Source organism: Schistocerca americana, chromosome 1 (genome assembly GCF_021461395.2).
Source record: "Schistocerca americana isolate TAMUIC-IGC-003095 chromosome 1, iqSchAmer2.1, whole genome shotgun sequence".
Classification (NCBI taxonomy): Eukaryota; Metazoa; Arthropoda; class Insecta; order Orthoptera; family Acrididae; genus Schistocerca; species Schistocerca americana.
In genome coordinates, this window is record NC_060119.1 from 171230136 (window position 1) to 171249754 (window position 19619).

Genomic DNA, 19619 nt, shown 5'->3' on the forward strand with positions numbered 1-19619 from the left:
TTATCGTAGTATTTTGGCCATGATGTATTTTCTGCAGTTATAAGCTTCGTCAAGTTAGTTTTACTACATCACCTCATTTAGAACTAACATGAAGTATCAACTCTCTATTTAATTAAATTTCTGTCTAAATGTTATTTTTTAGCCACATGTGTTTTTAAGTATTTAGGCATGAAAACAGGATTGTGGCACTTAATTTAAGTGTGTGTGTGTGTGTGTGTGTGTGTGTGTGTGTGTGCGCGCGCGCGCGCGCGCGTTTTACTAACGTATTTTAAATGTGGAAATACCGCTATATACACCCTTCATACAAGTTTTTAGATAAATACATATGAATATGATATAAAAAGTTCATATCGTTCATATACTTCTGAGCACAGCCTAGATGACTACTCTGTGGCGACAGTGTGATAAACTGTTTCATTTAAAGGACTGCTTAGTACTGGGATGAGTCTGGGTGTTTCGTTGCAAAGGCCACCTCTGTTCCAAGAAATGAGGTGTGGCTTGTTGGAATGTGAACGATGTCATAGATAAGGGACGTGACTTTTCTCGTGATAGATAAGCGGCGTGGTTTATCACGTGGTAAATAAGGGAGGGTGTGGCTTGTGACAGTGTGGATAGTAGAGCTATGTAGTTTGTAGCAAGCTTGCATTTTTCAAGGTCACTGGCTTTCCCAGGTAGTTGGTAGCCATACCACTTACTTAGAATGAGATTTTCACTCTGCAGCGGAGTGTGCGCTGATATGAAACTTCCTGGCAGATTAAAACTGTGTGCCCGACCGAGACTCGAAATCGGGAACTTTGCCTTTCGCGGGCAAGTGCTCTACCATCTGAGCTACCGAAGCGCGACTCACGCCCGGTCCTCACAGCTTTACTTCTGCCAGTATCTCGTCTCCTACCTTCCGAGTTCGAGTCTCGGTCGGGCACACAGTTTTAATCTGCCAGGAAGTTTCATATCACTTACGTGTTTCATTTTAAACATATTTCTAATTAATGTTAGTAACTGACAAAAAATATTGTTCAAATTTTAACTTTTTCTTTATTAATGACGTTTACATTATTAAGTTAGAAACGTATGCAGCCCACAGGATATAATGGGTTGCCCTACACGGTTCAAAGGTACTAAAAGGTTGGCAAACTTGTTCTAGGGGAACGATCTTCTAAAAGTTCCCATCCTACATAAAGTAGGAAATTAGTAACTCTTACCAATTTAATAAAAATTAGAACATACCTCAGTAGCAGTCTTCTACAAATCATTTAATTCTCTTGATTCATAGATTTAAATCTTGGTGGCTGTACAACAGGTAGCAACGTTTATCGTAATGATGCTTAATAGGTAGCTGTATACTGTAACGAGGCCTCCATTGTTAAATGTAAAGGTCAGGATTTTCTTTGATAAATATCGGTATATTTATATAAACAATAAGCTAGTAGTGGAAGGAAAACAGCTGCTATCTTCTGTAACCGTGTAAGCAGCATTTTTCCCCATAAATAGTGGCTTTCCAGCAAAGTTACGGTTTAAATTCATCGGGCATAAGCACAAATAGTATAAAATGGTATAGTGATAACTGTTGATACAGTGTACATATTACATTTTGCCTTCTTTTGGTAATGTATATGTTGACTCGTTGCGCATTCCTGAAAATTCTCCTTTTTGATGGGATCGATGGAAAACGATGAATGAATGAATGAGAACTAGATAGTTCCTTTTAAGGCAAAAAATGTGAGGAAATCTGGAGTGATAGCACATCAGCGACTGTGAGCTCAGAACTGACTTCTTAATTGATTATAAATAGGCACATAGAGTATGACAAATAATGACAACTTAATTTTTTTGCAATAAACAGTGTACAACAGATTCTGGTCACTTAAATCTGGCTCTGTTTAAGTATGTGGGAGAAAATTACAATAAAATATTGAGCTATGGCATATCTACGAGAGTACCAGATTTACGCAACGTGGTACGAAGTGCTTGCTTGCACTGTCTTCCTGAGCCAGTCGCGACTGTCGTCAACATCCATGAAGAATACCGTCGCCTTGGAGCAGTGGTGGTTCGGGCCGCACAACTGGCGAGAGCTGGCGACGCCCTTCAGTAGCCAGGCACCCCCAGGGCCGCGGACTGCCAGTCCCGCTCCCACGTTTCCGGAACAAAGGCCTTCTGAAACTGCGAGGTAGTACTGAAGTTAGATTGCAGTCACTGCAAGTTACAGACAACACACGGAATACAATCATCTCAGCAATTACTGGACTTTTCGTAACACCCTATTTTCACTAGAACTAAATATAAATACTTTTCCAGAATGAGATTTTCACTCTGCAGCGGAGTGTGCGCTGATATGAAACTTCCTGGCAGATTAAAACTGTGTACCGGACCGAGACTCGAACTCGGGACCTTTGCCTTTCGCGGGCAAGTGCTTTACCAACTGAGCTACCCAAGCACGCCTCACGCCCCGTCCTCACAGCTTTACTTCTGCCAGTACCTCGTCTCCTACCTTCCAAACTTTACAGAAGCTCTCCTGCGAACCTTGCAGAACTAGCACTCCTGAAAGAAAGGATATTGCGGAGACATGGCTTAGCCACAGCCTGGGGCATGTTTCCAGAATGAGATTTTCACTCTGCAGCGGAGTGTGCGCTGATATGAAACTTCCTGGCAGATTAAAACTGTGTACCGGACCGAGACTCGAATTCGGGACCTTTGCCTTTCGCGGGCAAGTGCTCTACCAACTGAGCTACCCAAGCACGCCTCACGCCCCGTCCTCACAGCTTTACTTCTGCCAGTACCTCGTCTCCTACCTTCCAAACTTTACAGAAGCTCTCCTGCGAACCTTGCAGAACTAGCACTCCTGAAAGAAAGGATATTGCGGAGACATGGCTTAGCCACAGCCTGGGGCATGTTTCCAGAATGAGATTTTCACTCTGCAGCGGAGTGTGCGCTGATATGAAACTTCCTGGCAGATTAAAACTGTGTACCGGACCGAGACTCGAATTCGGGACCTTTGCCTTTCGCGGGCAAGTGCTCTACCAACTGAGCTACCCAAGCACGCCTCACGCCCCGTCCTCACAGCTTTACTTCTGCCAGTACCTCGTCTCCTACCTTCCAAACTTTACAGAAGCTCTCCTGCGAACCTTGCAGAACTAGCACTCCTGAAAGAAAGGATATTGCGGAGACATGGCTTAGCCACAGCCTGGGGCATGTTTCCAGAATGAGATTTTCACTCTGCAGCGGAGTGTGCGCTGATATGAAACTTCCTGGCAGATTAAAACTGTGTACCGGACCGAGACTCGAATTCGGGACCTTTGCCTTTCGCGGGCAAGTGCTCTACCAACTGAGCTACCCAAGCACGCCTCACGCCCCGTCCTCACAGCTTTACTTCTGCCAGTACCTCGTCTCCTACCGTTCGTTTCATCAATTTACACGCGCCATCTGGCTCCACAAAACGAAGAGAACGGGCGACCTATTACACTGTTGTTCGCTGGACGCTATGATAACTATATAGTGGGCGGCGACTTTAATTGTGTCGTCGACAAAAAGGACCAAGTACCTCATTATGTGCCATGCATGGAACTGCGTGCGTTGATTACCGAAATGGCGCTTCTGGATACCTGGGAGCTGCAGCATGGCGACAGACCGGGTTATACGTTTGTAACGGGACACTCGGCGAGTAGACTTGATAGAGTGTATGTGACACGAGCTCTACGGACGGCGATACTGGATGCCGAAATCTGGCCAGCGGCTTTTGTGGATCATATGGGGTACGTGTGTACGATTTCACTAACGTGTCAGAAGATATGGCGGAGTAAGGGTCACTGGAAAATGAATTGTGCACTTTTACGTGACACTGAATGTCACAGGTCGATAGAGGCGGCCTGGGAGACCTGCGTTCGCCGCCAACGAGCATACACCTCGATTCTCCAGTGGTGGATCAAATGTGCAAAACCAACGTTACGGAGAACGTTGATACGATACGGGCAGGACAAATCGCAGTGGAACCGCACGACGGCTGATTTTTATTTTACAGCCCTGAGGGAGCTGATGACCCAACAACCATCGCCGGAAAGGCACACGGCCATGCGCAGGATAAAAGCCAAGTTATTACAGCTGACGAGACTAAGAATGGAAGGTATAATGGTCCGGGCGAGACTGGCGGAGACAGTTGCTGCCGAAACCCCCTCCATGCACCACGTAGTACGTGAACGCCAACGACGACGCAGGACATTGATCAGGGAACTAATCTCTGAAACTGGCCAGCAAGTTGTGAACCAGCGTGATATTGCGCATGTGTTTACTATTTCCGCCAGTTATATGGACCTGTACAAGTGAACCACGAGACACTACATGATGTCATCTCGGAAATGCCAGATAGAGGACCACCACTGGATGCAGAGACTTTCATCACAGCGATAACAGAGGACGAGCTGACAGACGCAATTGCCAGGGGGGCTCCGAACAAGTCCCCAGGACAGGACGGCTTCCCAATTGAATTTTACCGCGCCTTTGCATACCTCATGGGACGGACCTGGATTCAGATGTACAACGAACTCCTGTTATCGCAGACTGAGATACCTGCCGAATTCACGGAGGGTATCATCATCCCAATACCCAAACCACGCGGTGGCAGAAGGCCAGGAGATTATAGACCACTCACTCTCTTGAACTGCGACTATAAGATTTTCGCGCGCATCCTTGGGGCTCGCCTGCGGTCTTCAATTTCTGATAGACTCCTCATAGATCAAACTTGCCTCGGCGGTAAGAGTGACGTACATACGGCGCTCGGTGACTACCGAGATATCATCGCATTAGCAGCGGCATGCCGAGTGCGTGGGGCACTCGTCGCTATTGACTTCGATCATGCGTTCGACAGAGTGGATCATACCTTTTTGCATGCGGTGATGGGCAGATTGGGAATCCCACAGGCCTTCATTCCAGTGATCATGCGACTGTTACACGGCGTGCGATCAAAGGTCTAGGTGAATGGGCGGGGTACTGACTACATTGTTATTTCAAGGTCAGGTCGTCAAGGTTGCCCCCTTTCGATATTTTTGTATGCAATGGGTTTGGAACCCTGTCTATATGGTCTCCGAAGACGGTTGGAGGGAGTGCCGTTGCCACAACTGACCTTTCATTGCCGCGCTTATGCTGACGATGTGATGCTGGTGGCACGGACAGGCGAAGAAGTACGTACGGCGTTGGCATGGATACAACGATACGGGATGGCGACAGGAAGCGTGCTTAATCTACAGAAATCACGCTGCATGAATGTCGGTCGAGGGTTACAACAGGGGGAGGAAGGCCCGCTCATGTTAGTTAAGACCATAAAATGTCTAGGTATTACGTTCCACACGGATGTGCAGCGGACAGCAGCTGATAACTACCGAAGCATATTGAAGCTGATGCGGACAACGGTGCTGTTACAGAAATTAAGAGCGTTGGATATGATTCAGAGGGTGACCTATGTTAACGTATACCTAGCACCGAGACTCACTCACGTAGCGAATGTCCTGCCTTTAACACCCACAATGGCATCACGGATACAAGCAACTTTCGGAACCTACGTGGGACACCTGTTTAAGATCCAATACACAACGCTTACGCTACCACCTGGAGAGGGTGGACTTGGTCTAGTGAACGTATATGAAAAGGCACGGGCGTTATTCGTCAGTACGAATTTCCGACAGTGGCGCGGTCAATTTCGCAATATCTCGGGTGCGTTGGCCGATGTGCTAGCGCCCACTTCAATGCTGCCCCCAGTCAATGTGGGCCATATTTCACCGAAGCTGTCACATTTCAAGTTTTTTTTTTTTTTTTTTTTTTTTTTTTTTTTTTTTTTTTTTTTTTTTTTTAGCTATGGCAGAGATTCCTTCCCAACAACACGACTACCGACGACGCGAGATGTATACCAGCTCTTACTGCGTCGGTACTCCAGGAATACCCTGGAAAAGAAGTACCCAGTCAAGAACTGGCGACAGATATGGCGCGTTATACGGAACGTTTACCTCCCAACGTCGGTACGCTCAACATGGCATGTGGTGGTAAATAGGAAGTTCGCAACGAATCAACGGCGGCACGCGATTCATTTGGCAGACACTCCACTATGTTTAGGCTGCGCAACAGTAGACACTGATGAACATCGTTTAGCATGTAGTGGGACGGCTCCAGTGTGGCACTTGGCACAACAGATATTGGCGTTCCTGTTACGCTCCGCCCCTCACACAATTTCATCAGACACACTTTTTTTTCCCCAAGAATCTTATTTTCCGGTCCAAAAAACCAATGCAGTGACATGGGTACGGGGAATGGTGGTGGGCTACGTGTATAACGAATCGGAAAAGGACGAAATTGATTTTTGGCATTTTCTCCTGGATGGACACACGAAGCTGCAACAGCATAAGAAATATGGGCAAGACTTCGCTAATTACTTGCGACTTACATTTACCGACCCGCCGGCCAGATGGGGTGTGACGGGTGAGAGATGAGATAGACGAAGAAGCCGAGATAGACATCGATCACACTTACGGACCCTTAGTTAATTTCGAGAAGACGACCCAGTCTTACACCAACGTCTGGAGAACGAGTCGGTAGATGGCTCTCTTGCTCTATCGAACGTCGGGTCGTGAGCAGGTGTCGCCCCCGACACGAATTACATTTCATTGCTACAGGAGCATGTTTCTTTTGTATTTGTACTATCCGCAATGTCTTCATGTCTTTCATTTGGGCATTTTCAGTTTTATCCATTTCCTTAATAAATTAATTTTCTAATTAGCCACTATTTGTCAACATATGGACATTGTAGACACTATTTATGCGGTAGTACAACAAAATGTACGTCAGCAAAGGTGGTAAGCCTGACATTGAAAAAAAATATATAAAAAAGAAAAAAAAGATGGTGCAGTGGCAAAAAAAAGAAAAATAACAACAACAAAAAAGTTGGTAGAGCACTTGCCCGCGAAAGGCAAAGGTCCTGAGTTCGAGTCTCGGTCCGGCACACAGTTTTAATCTGCCAGGAAGTTTCATAAACACTTTTGTTTCTAATTTACTACTATTTTAAGTAGTTTGATATCACTAACATCACACGGAGCGAAGTTTCGAGTTTTTACTCTGACCTTAGAACAACACAGCGTGAGCCCCGCGTGTAATACAACAGACACCCATGCGGCGGCCTCATTATTTAAAAGTATTCTCATAGACTACTGGCATCAAGTTTTCAATCCACGAAACGTTGCTATAACTAGAGGCGAGTAAACTTTGTAAATGATAAACATCACTGGATGGGATTATATACTGAGATATCAAGAACAGCTGCCAACATGGGTAACTTAGAAGTAGATACTCTCGGAGTAGTGTAGCAACTTAAATTACTTAATAAAAGCAAGTCTTCCTGTCGAGATTGTATACCAGGTTAGGTTCATTTCAGAATACGCTGATGCAACAGCTCCATACTTAACAATCATACACAACCGCGTGCTCAACGAGAGATCCGTCCCCAAAGACGGGAAAGTTGCATAGGTCACACCAATATTCAAAAAGGCGTTAGGAGTAATCCACTAAATTACAGGCCTATATTGTTAACGTCGATATGCGGCAGGATTGTGGACACATATTGTGTTCGAATATTATCAATTAACTCGAAAATAAAGGTCTACAGACACGTGGCAACACGATTTAGAAAACATAGTTCTTGTGAAACACAACTAGCTCTTCACTAACACAAAGTGTTATCGACAAAGGATTTCAAATTGATTCCATATTTCTAGGTTTCCAGAAGGCTTTTGACACTGTACCTCACAAGCAGCTTGTAATCAAATTGCTTGCTTATGGAATATCGTCTCAGTTATGCGACTTGTTTCATGATTTCCAGTCAGAGAGGTCACAATTCGTAGTAATTGATGGAACGTCATCGAGTAAAACAGAAGTGGTTCTGGCATTTCCCAAGGTAGTGTTATAGGCCCTCTGCTGTTTCTGAACTACATAAACGATTTAGGAGATAATCTGAGCAGCCGTCTTAGGTTGTTTGCAGAGGATGCTGTCCTTAATCGTCTAGTAAAGTCATCAATAGCTCAAAACCAATTGCAAACTCGATTTAGATAATAAATCCGTATAGTGCGAAGATTGGCAATTACGAACAACTTAAACTGGAAAGAACACAAAGAAAATGTTGTGGGGAAGGTAAACCAAAGACTGTGTTTTATTGGCAGAACAGTTAGAAGACGTAACAGACCTACTAAAGAGACTGCCTACACTGCTCCTAATCTTTTGGAGTACTGCTGCGTGGTATGGGATCCTTACCAGATATGATTAACATAGTACATCGAGGAAGTTCAAAGAAGGGCAGCACGACTTGTATTATCGAGAAATAAAGGAGACAGTGTCACGGACATGACACAAGATTTGGGGCGGGCATCACTAAAACAAAGGCGTTTCTCATTGCGGCGGGATCTTCCCACGAAATTTCAGTCATCAACTTTCCCCTCCGAACACGAAAATATTTTGTTGACGCCGAGCTACATAGGGAGAAACGATCATCATTATAAAATAAGGGAAATGAGGTCTCGCACGGAAAGATATAGGTATTGGTTTTTTCCTTGTGCTGCTCCAGCGTGGAATAACGGAGAATAGTTGTGAAGGTAGTTCGATGAACGCTCTGCGAGGCACTTAAGGGTGATTTGCAGAGCTGCCATGTATAGGCGAAGATGAAGTGGTTTCGAGATGTGAAGAAAACTTCTGAGATTGATGTGTGACCAACGCATAAACCCGATGACCAACCCACCAGCCAACCACTGTTGTATATTGCCGTATCACACTCGTCGCTCCTACTCTGCTTCGATTTTCATGAATCATGAGTGTTGCAATAGATATTCTATTATAGCTCTCCCAGAAAAGGAACAAACAATCACGCAAAGGTAAATCAGAAACAGTACAAAACACAATTACTTATAGCATATCAATTTCAAATACACTCTAAGACAAAGAAACGACGCACCACCAAGGAATTATGGGAATGGGATGGAAACAGGTAGAGGTGATGTGCATGTACAGACAAACAAATGATTACAATTTCATAAAAATTGAATGATTTATTCAAGAGAAATAGCTTCACAAATTAAGCAAGCAAATAACGTTTTGGTCCACTTCTGCCCTTATCCAAGCAGTTATTCACCTTGGAATTAATTGATAGAGCTGTTTGATGTTCTCCTGAGGGATATCGTGCCAAATTCTGTCCAATTGGAGCGTTAGATCGTCAAAATCTTGAGATGGTTGGAGGCCACTGCCCATCATCTTCCCATTTTCGCAATTGGGGAGAGATCTGGTGACCTTGCTGGCCAAGATAGGGTTTGGCAAGCACGAAGACAAGCAGTAGAAACTCTAGCCGGTGTGACCAGACATTATCTTGTTGAAATGTAACGCCAGGATGGCTTCCATGAAGGACAATAAAATGGGGCGCAGAAAATCCTCGACGTACCGCTATGCTGTAAGGGTGCCATGGATGACAACCAAAGGACCAGGAGTCATGGTCTGGGGTGCCACTTCTTTTCATAGCATGACCCCTTGGTTGTCATCCGCCGGTACCCTTACAGCATAACGGTACGTAAAGAATTTTCTACGTCCAGTTTTGTTGCCAACCATGGAAGTCATCTTGAGCTTACATTTCAGCCCGACACGACACAGTTTCTGCTGCTCGTCTTGTGCTTACCAAACCCTACATTGACCAGCAAGGTCACCCAATCTCTTCCAATTGAGAACTTCTGGAAGATTATCGGTAGGGCTCTCAAACTATCTCGGTAGATCATCCGTCAACTCCGTCAATCAATGCCAAACGGAATAATTGCTTGCGTAAGGGCCAGAGGCGGACCAAAGTGTTATTGACTGGGTCAGTTTGGAAAGCTCTTTCTCTTGAAGAAACCATCCAATTTTTCCTACATTGTAATAGTTTGTTTCTCTGCACATGTACATCACATATACCGATACCCGTCCCATTCGGATAATTCCTTCGTGGTGCGCATTTCTTTTTTTTTTTTTACCTTTCTATTTGTACACTTTGGGCAGGTAGTGCCCCACAGATCGTACATATATGAAGAGACTCATTTTCAGAACCTCCAAGATTTGATGAAAATAAATCTTTATTTCCTATTGGTTTCGTTCATCTGATGATCTTTACGTTTCATAAAATGGCCATTGAAATTGGGGCGTCATGACGGCGAGATGCAACAGAGGTCAAATTGGCGCAAAGTGCACTAAATGCTGGGGTACGCAACGGAGTAAAATTTCAGCACAGCTGCACCGAGTAGGTAGGAGTAATCTACTTCCCGTTTATAAAAAAGATTACGTAGCAGGTTTCTCATTCATAAATCTGGTTGTTTGTGTTGTGACTCGTGTAAGAAGAAGAAGAAACGCCAAACAGCACATTTGCAGTTCGACAGTGGTTGGATAATGGCCTCTCCAAACTGCCGTTTATCGTTCTGCGACTTCTGAAGTGTTAAGCTTTGTGGTTATGCCCTGTCTTCAAGGCCTCAATGACGTTATCTTTCAACAAGATAACGCAAGACTTCATGTCACCCGTTCTGTCCTGGCATACCTTGATACAGAGTCGTCGCCTGCTGCCCTGGGGAGCATTTCTTCCAGAATGAAAACATCTGGTCATGGGTTTCCGACAGACGGGAACGACAGCACATGCCAGCCACAATGATTGATGAAATCTGGCACATACTTGAAGCATCAAGGAATGCCGTACCGGTATCACCTACAAATTAAATCAAGTATCCTTCCTACTGCACTGTATATGTGCTGCAAGAATAATTTCATCATTTGCTATCCTCTTTGGTGTTGGAACTTTAACGACAAGCATTGTATTTACAGCAGCCTAAACTTTAACGACAAGCATTGTATTTACAGCAGCCTAAATGACAATGTTCTTACTGCAGACTTACATAAAACAAAACCATCCTGTATCAAAAGTGAAATGCAAGAAACGTTTTACAGTAGACGGCAGTGATTCAGGATGATTTTTGTTTTATGTGACGCTGCAAAAAGAATACAATTATATCGTGTTAACTGGTTCATCTGCCACGTTTTGGTACAACAGCTTCATATTATAAACAAAAGGTAATAAATTGATACCTGAAGAAGATTTTGGCAATAGGAATCTTCACATTAAAGAGCAGTTTATATGTGTGTGAATAAAAGTATATTTTCGGGAATTTTCGGAAGTCATAATTTACGGAAATAATGAAGCAGTGTATATTAATTATATTTACATTTTGTGCAGCAGAATAATTTTATTGTGTATGTTTGGATTTTTTAAAGTTCTACCAGGCGAACTCAGAACAGAGAAGGCTAGCTAGCTCTGGGCCGTTGTGCCAATCTGAATGTCAACAACGTACACCGCCTATGTAGCAGACGTCAGGGCATGAGGCGAACATTGTCACGAAATATCTCCGAGCGAGGAAGGCAGAAATGCCAACATTGCTGTGCTACATAACAAAGCACTGTGAAGTAACACTACATAACTTCATTGCTAGAGTGCCACTGCAAAGTCAAATGCAGGCAGAAAGATCCGAGACTGGCACCACAGAACAATTGCTGAATTACTACAGCGAAGCAAGGAGCTCTCACGGGACCGATAAACGAGGGAAAATGCGCTCATACAACCAGAGCCACCACGTCACAGGCGCATGCTTGGTTTTTTCAGTGACGAGGCTTTCGGGAGACACACACACATTCAGTAATGCTACAACTCTGACCATGTCGCTAGAGCCAAAGAGAGCGACAGTCTATTAAGTTTCAGTGAAACCACAATAAGCCGATCGATGATGGTCTGCCTGCTTCCTGCTTACTGACTTCAACACGGAGACACAGCCAACCTGATGCATACTACACACGTGGCCTACTGTTCCTGCCTACGGAATCATTGCGGACGAGAAGACTACTGTGCAGCCAGCCCTCCTTCACTACAGATCAACGCGGATGATCTGCAAGCTGTCATCTCCACAGAGGGCAGGTGCGGTGTGTTCGTGCAGCTTCCTGGTCGACTCGAGGACGTCTGCTGCAGTCTTTGTCTATCGATGCTGGATGATATGGGCCTTGTCTTCACGACAACAAACATCGTGGACCACAGTCGGTAGTGTCCATCTGAGCACACGTCGGACTATTTCCGAAAGCGCTGAGGTGGAAGCCACACTGTGTCGCAGAATGTCTGGGTAGGCGACGCCCAGCTGCTGCCAGCACAGGATGCGACCATCGCTCACTGACCTGCTGGGCGATGTCATGTCTCACTGACGAGGCATTTGCTCTTATGCCCAGCTGCGAACAGCTGCCCGTCGGCCTGAAGACACTACTAACACTGTAAACTCAGCATGATAAATAATGTTATTGCAGATGTCTCTGTTTCACTGACGTCTCCAGGCGTAAGCTGGACCACTCAAGACACACACCATTCTCAGTCACCTTATCACAACGCGACGCCAGCTCCCCACGTCGTAACATTAGTGTCAGGAAGTGACTGCAACATTGGTGTCAGAATTGGCTGTCATATCACGACTTCAGTGACAGTGGAGCCGTACATGCTGCCATTTCTGTGAATATGACTCGACTACTGTGGGGCTGCAGTTCTGTCAACATGGGGTATGATGAGTGTAGTATCGTTTTTGTGTAAATTTGTTTGACATCAAGTTTCATAAGGAAACAATGACTTTTTTACCAAGTGTCTAGTTGTATTGATAGGTGTACGATAAAGGGAGTGAATGCAGACAATGGCCAAAGGTTGTGTGAGTCAATCTGTATCGTTTTCAACAAATGCTATATTTTGTTGTGAACCTTACTCACTCATTGTTGTAAAATATGGGATAGTAACATTCATGAGTTGCCAGGGCGAAAGTTTAGGTTGTAATAAGTGTTTGATGACAGTGTATTTAAATGGCAGCATCACCGCTTTAGGTATCTCTCTCTTGCTAGATTTTGTGTTACAGTCAGCGGATCAACCATGTCGTTGTCGATTCCAGGGTGTTGCCCAGGAGGAATCATGGAGAATATTATTAAAAACTGTAGTAGCTCATTTACAGAGCGACTCGCGAGCGCTAGGGACGTACTTAAGAAAGTAAAGGCTATAGATACAAACTGGACAGCTTGAGAGAAGATAAAAACGATCGTAGAAGAGAGAGAGAGAGGGAAATAGCTTATCATAAGACTCCAGAGGAGGTGCAAAGAATGCGTGAGGACTGGTTGATTGAAAATGGGCCTTGAGACGTGAGGAATAAGATTATTATAGGGAGGATGGAAAGAAGGGACATAGAGGAAGCAGGGAGAAGGAAGAAAGATGAGTTACAGTTGAAAAGTGCTTGTGTTGGATTGTACACTGACAACAGGTGTCAGGAATCGGAGGTTGTGAAGGTTCCGTCTCATGGATGAAGACTCGGTGCTTTAAATAATAAGGCTTTCGGAGCTCAAAGATACATTCAATCGCGCTGCCAGTCTGTCTGTGTTGCTAGAACCAGAGAAACCACGACATAAGCTGGTCAATGATCGTCTGCTTGCCACCTGCTTACCGACCTCAACACAGAGACACAGCCAAATAATGCATACCACAGTCGCAGTCTGCCATTGCTGCCTTCTTAATCATTGCGGATGAGAAGACTACTGCTTCACTACGGGTCATCGTGGTTGATTTGCAAATTGTCATCTCCAGACCAACCATGTGTAGAGCGTTTGCGCAACTTAAATATCGACTCGTGAACATCTGCTGCAGTCTTTGTCGATCCAAGGTCGGCAACAGACTTCCTGGAGCGTAGTCGGCAGTGTCCACGTGAGTCTTGGAGAGCGATGTGGTGGGAGCCGCTTTGCGTCATGGAACGTCTTGGCAGGAGATGCTTTCTGACCCACCTGCTGCCGCCAGTACAGCGCGCAGCCATAACTCATTGACTTGCGGGGCAACATCATGTTCCGCTGACGAGGCATCGGCACTTATTCGAGGCATGCGCGCTTAGGCTAGGCGCAAATTGAGACGCGTATAGCGCGTGTGGCGCGACGCAGCGCAGCGCGCGTTTTTGTAACATCACAGGGTCAAATGGGACCGCGCAAATTGCGACGCGACGCGACGCGAGTGGGACGCGACACGCGCCTGCGCCAGGTCGCCCGGCGTTGTGGTTGAGGCACAGTTTCTCGCGCCGCGCGTCGCGCTTGCCTCGCTAGCACCGTGGGAAATTTGAGGAGGGGAGCGGAAAAGAAGCCCGGCCATATGCTCACATCGGAACGGCGCATATCAGCAGTGGCAGTATTTTTGCCTTACTGTGTACTGAATTTTATTGCTTTTGGGTAGTGTTTCGTTTTTCGCCATTTAAACGCTCCAACTTTCTTCGTTAGCACGTTATACTTTTCTGTTATTTATATCTGCATAGTTTTGTTTTGTTTTTCTTGTCAAGAAAAATGTATACTTCAGTAACTGATGAGCCATTGGCCGCTGGAATTGCACCATACGCCTCCGCGATGTTTTCAGATCGCAAGGAGGGACAGAGGGTAGTGAATTAGGAAGCAAGGAATATTATAAAATCATGTGATTAAGAATCAAGGCAGGAAAGTAAAGCAAGGCTATATTCTCGCTGCCTAGTAAGCTAGCGTATCTGTACGATCTGTTACAAAAATGAGAAAGGGATAATCTCCACAGGATTGATCCCTTTGTTCTTGTGGTAAAAAGCGTCCAAGATCTGAAGTATAGAAGTTACACTGTGATTACTCTGATATGGATGTAATAATGTAATACGACACACTGTACTACATGCATGTGAACAACATATTTCCACTGCAAGCTGGAAACAGTCGAAAAGCAGTCACAGATAACAATGTTTTAATTGGTTCGCCGTGATGAGAAAAAGCATTTCAATTGTTGCATGGACATTATCAGCATTAATAAACTAATTGTACAACAACAGGCTATACAAATGAAAAAAATGGTCGGTATTATTACGAAAGTAGGAATATCCTAAAAGAGTGTTATGATTAGATATATTTACAGAATGAGACTGATATATTTAATTTGTTGAAATGTGCTGCTGACAAAGGCAGATCTACTTTCACGACAATGTTTTTCGAACTCCATCTCACAAGGCACACATGGCTAGCTTGTGCATTCCTGTCGCGCGCATTATCCTTCGCTGCTGACAATACATTGACCATTGTGTTGTGCGACAGATCAATTGTTTATTTTTCTCAATAACAACTATTTTATTCGCGATCACGCATTTTCAGTTTGGCAAGCCCTAGGTGAGTAAACAGTATCTGGCATGTGCCTATCATTCCGCCTGAAGGAACGCTCGTCATTGTTTTAATATTGCTCAGATCAAGAGAAGGAATAAAATCCTTTGGTAAGTTTCCATTCCCGTCGCTCAGTGTTAAAAATACGGTGGGTTACTGGGATTCGCCAAAATTCCAACAGAATCTGTTTTTGTGTGAGCTGTTAACCTTTTCTCATTCGAAGAAGCATCACCATTTATGAGTAAAGGCCACAGTTCTCTTGGTGACAGGTTTAATTGTACTTCCTTTGTCACAGTGTAATTTGCCAAACTCATCTCACAGCAGCTGTTGCGACAGAATTCCGAAACGGAGGGACTCATTAAACAAGTAATTGGCAATCACAGAGCTCAATAGCTTACGAAAAACCTCATAGTATCGGTTTGCAGCAACATAAAAGAAGAAATTTCATGTTTATTTTCATACTAGGAAGCTCTTGTTTCTCTAGCTGTCGGTAACTCAAAAAATTACAGTCACTGGATTGAAATAAATAAAAAACGAAGTATAAGTAGTGATATATCGCCATAGATAAGAAAGTGTCGTGTGTTTAATAATTGGCAAAACACTCTCCTCCTTGTGTGCCATCACTCGCCAAATTTTCGTTTCGATGTCTCGAGCGGTTTAGGAGATACGAGAGATGTTGCGAGTATCTCATTCTCGCGGGCGTGAGATCGAAAGTGAGCGTGCTACATGGCATCTATTTTCTCGAGATCGGAGGCAGATAGAGATCTCCTCCCAAGTCTAAACAAAAATTCAGCATGTTAGCTACATTTCAAACGCAGCAACATATGGTGTAATACGCACCAAACGCAAAATCTTAGCGACCCCTAATTTTCGTTGCAAACTTTTTGAGTTTTGCGCAGTGTCTTACTAAAATGTGTACATCACAATAAGAATGATCATTAGCGAGGTGATGGGCACTTCGCCACGAAGCTGACATATAACGCTACAAGTAAGGCAAAACTCATATATTTTCAGAGAATAGTTTCTGTAAAATCGTTTGAGAAAGATAGAGGTTGTGCGCGCTTCGGTTCAGTCAGCGCAGAGCGTCGCCAGACGGCGCGTGCGAAGTATGTGTACGCGTCGCAATATGCGCTGGACCAGCGCGACCCGTGCGGCACGTGCGTGTCGCGCTGTAGTTTCGTGTCACGTCACACGTGCTATACGCGTCTCAATTTGCGCCTAGCCTATACGCCTGGCAGCCAACCGCCATCGTGAAGACACTTCTAACTCTATAAACTTAATATGATAAATAAGTGTTACTGCAGAAATCACTGTGTCAGTGGCGTCTGTGGGTATAAACTCTACAACTCGCCCACACTTCTTTCTTAGCATCTTGTTCATAATACGACCCCAGTTCCATACTGTGGCGTATAATATATTGAAGAGCCAAAGAAACTGGCACACCTGCCTAAAATACTGTAGGGCCCCCGCGAACACGGAGAAGTGCTGCAACACGACGTGGTTTGGACTCGAATAATGACTGGGGAGTTTGGTGGCCAGCGGAAGTGTTCCTTTACTCAGAAGAGTATATTGTCCTGCTGCAATTGCCCAAGTCCATCGGAATGCACAATGGACATGAATGGATGTAGGTGATCAGGCAGGATGCTTACGTACGTAACACCTGTCTAGACATATCAGGGATCCAATATCACTCCAACTGCACACGCCCCACACCATTACAGAGCCTCCACCAGCTTGAACAGTCCCCGTCTGACATGCAGGGTCCATGGATTCATGAAATTTTCTCCATACCCGAACACATCCATCGGCTCGATACAATTTGGAACGAGACTCGTCCGACCAGGCAACATGTTTTCAGTCATCAACAGTCCAATGTCGGTATTAACGGCCCCAGACGAGGCTGACTCACATTTACTGTATCACATTATGGGTTGGGTTGTTTGGGGAAGGAGACCAGACAGCGAGTTCATCTGTCTCATCGGATTAGGGAAGGACGGGGAAGGAAGTCGGCCGTGCCCTTTTAAAGGAACCATCCCGGCATTCGCCTGGAGCGATTTAGGGAAATCACGAAAACCCAAATCAGGATGGCCGGACGCGGGATTGAACCGTCGTCCTCCCGAATGCGAGTCCACCAGGCGAGACGTAAAGCTTTGTGTCGTGCAGTCATCAAGGGCACACGGGTGAGCCATTAGCTCTGAAAGCCCATATCGATGATGCTTCGCTGAATGGTTCGCATGCTGACACTCGCTGATGGCCCAGCACTGAAATCTGCAGCAATTTGTGGAACGGTTGCAGTGTCCCGCTGGACGATTGTCTTCAATCGTCGTTGGTCCTGTTGTTGCAGGATCTTTTTTCGGCCGCAGCAATATCGGAAATTTGATGTTTTACCTGATTCCTGATATTCACGGTACACTCGTCAAATGGTTGCACTGGAAAATCCCCACTTCATCGCTACCTCAGAGATGCTGTGTCCCATCGCTCGTGCGCCCACTATAACACCAGGTTTATACTCAGAAATCTCGATAACCTACCAATGTAGCAGCAGTAACCGATCTAACAACTGCGCCAGACACTTGTTGTCTTATATTGGCGTTGCCGACCGCAGCGCCGTATTCTGCCTGTTTACATGTCTCTGTATTTGAATACGCATGCCTATACCAGTTTCTTTGAAACTTCACCGTACAACTGCCATATAGTGTTACATTTACTTTTCTCTTTCGACAGGAGTTTATATTGTGTGCATTTATGGAAAATTTCCGCTATTTGCGAGTTTTTCTTCTTTAGTTTGTATTGATGGTTACAGATTCAAAACGAATGTAGTTCGAAGTAGCTTTAAGCAGTCAGTAAATATTATGCTAGGTTAGCAAGCTTAGTTGAATGTTACTTAGTTATTTGTTTACTATTCTGAAAAAAATTACATCACGTGCATTGTAGCTCGACCGTGAATGCTGTTCTCGAACTACAGATGAGTTACTTGCTGCTGGGGACAGTTGTGTTGGGAGGGCTACCGACAGACATGTACCAGAGATACTAAAATACTAAAGGTATCTCAAGTACTATCCCTCCTGCGGCCACCATATCCATTACAGGAAGTACAGACTCTTATCACCACTTCTATACTTATTCGTGAGTGATGCGTCAGTAGCAGTCTAGAGGCCTGAAAGGGGACGGGGAGCAGGGAGAATGAAGATTATTACACCCATTCCCCTAGGAACAAGTTCCAGCTGCTGTCTTTCACGGAAACTGAAATTGAGACAATGACATATACACTCCTGGAAATTGAAATAAGAACACCGTGAATTCATTGTCGCAGGAAGGGGAAACTTTATTGACACATTCCTGGGGTCAGATACATCACATGATCACACTGACAGAACCACAGGCACATAGACACAGGCAACAGAGCATGCACAATGTCGGCACTAGTACAGTGTATATCCACCTTTCGCAGCAATGCAGGCTGCTATTCTCCCATGGAGACGATCGTAGAGATGCTGGATGTAGTCCTGTGGAACGGCTTGCCATGCCATTTCCACCTGGCGCCTCAGTTGGACCAGCGTTCGTGCTGGACGTGCAGACCGCGTGAGACGACGCTTCATCGTCCCAAACATGCTCAATGGGGGACAGATCCGGAGATCTTGCTGGCCAGGGTAGTTGACTTACACCTTCTAGAGCACGTTGGGTGGCACGGGATACATGCGGACGTGCATTGACCTGTTGGAACAGCAAGTTCCCTTGCCGGTCTAGGAATGGTAGAACGATGGGTTCGATGACGGTTTGGATGTACCGTGCACTATTCAGTGTCCCCTCGACGATCACCAGTGGTGTACGGCCAGTGTAGGAGATCGCTCCCCACACCATGATGCCGGGTGTTGGCCCTGTGTGCCTCGGTCGTATGCAGTCCTGATTGTGGCGCTCACCTGCACGGCGCCAAACACGCATACGACCATCATTAGCACCAAGGCAGAAGCGACTCTCATCGCTGAAGACGACACGTCTCCATTCGTCCCTCCATTCATGCCTGTCGCGACACCACTGGAGGCGGGCTGCACGATGTTGGGACGTGAGCGGAAGACGGCCTAACGGTGTGCGGGACCGTAGCCCAGCTTCATGGAGACGGTTGCGAATGGTCCTCGCCGATACCCCAGGAGCAAGTGTCCCTAATTTGCTGGGAAGTGGCGGTGCGGTCCCCTACGGCACTGCGTAGGATCCTACGGTCTTGGCGTGCATCCGTGCGTCGCTGCGGTCCGGTCCCAGGTCGACGGGCACGTGCACCTTCCGCCGACCACTGGCGACAACATCGATGTACTGTGGAGACCTCACGCCCCACGTGTTGAGCAATTCGGCGGTACGTCCACCCGGCCTCCCGCATGCCCACTATACGCCCT

The 19619-nt window shown here is 45.5% G+C and overlaps 1 protein-coding gene across 1 annotated transcript in view; it reads right to left on the minus strand.

The window, feature by feature from the left end:
- Positions 1-1900: 1900 nt before the first annotated feature.
- The window catches only part of LOC124613084 (transmembrane protease serine 6-like), a 30931-nt gene continuing 13212 nt past the window's right edge, over positions 1901-19619 (minus strand). The window contains exon 4 of the mRNA XM_047141711.1: positions 1901-2157. Coding sequence (XP_046997667.1) covers positions 1943-2157 — 215 coding nt within the window. The 3' untranslated portion in view covers positions 1901-1942. The remainder of the gene's footprint in view (positions 2158-19619) is intronic.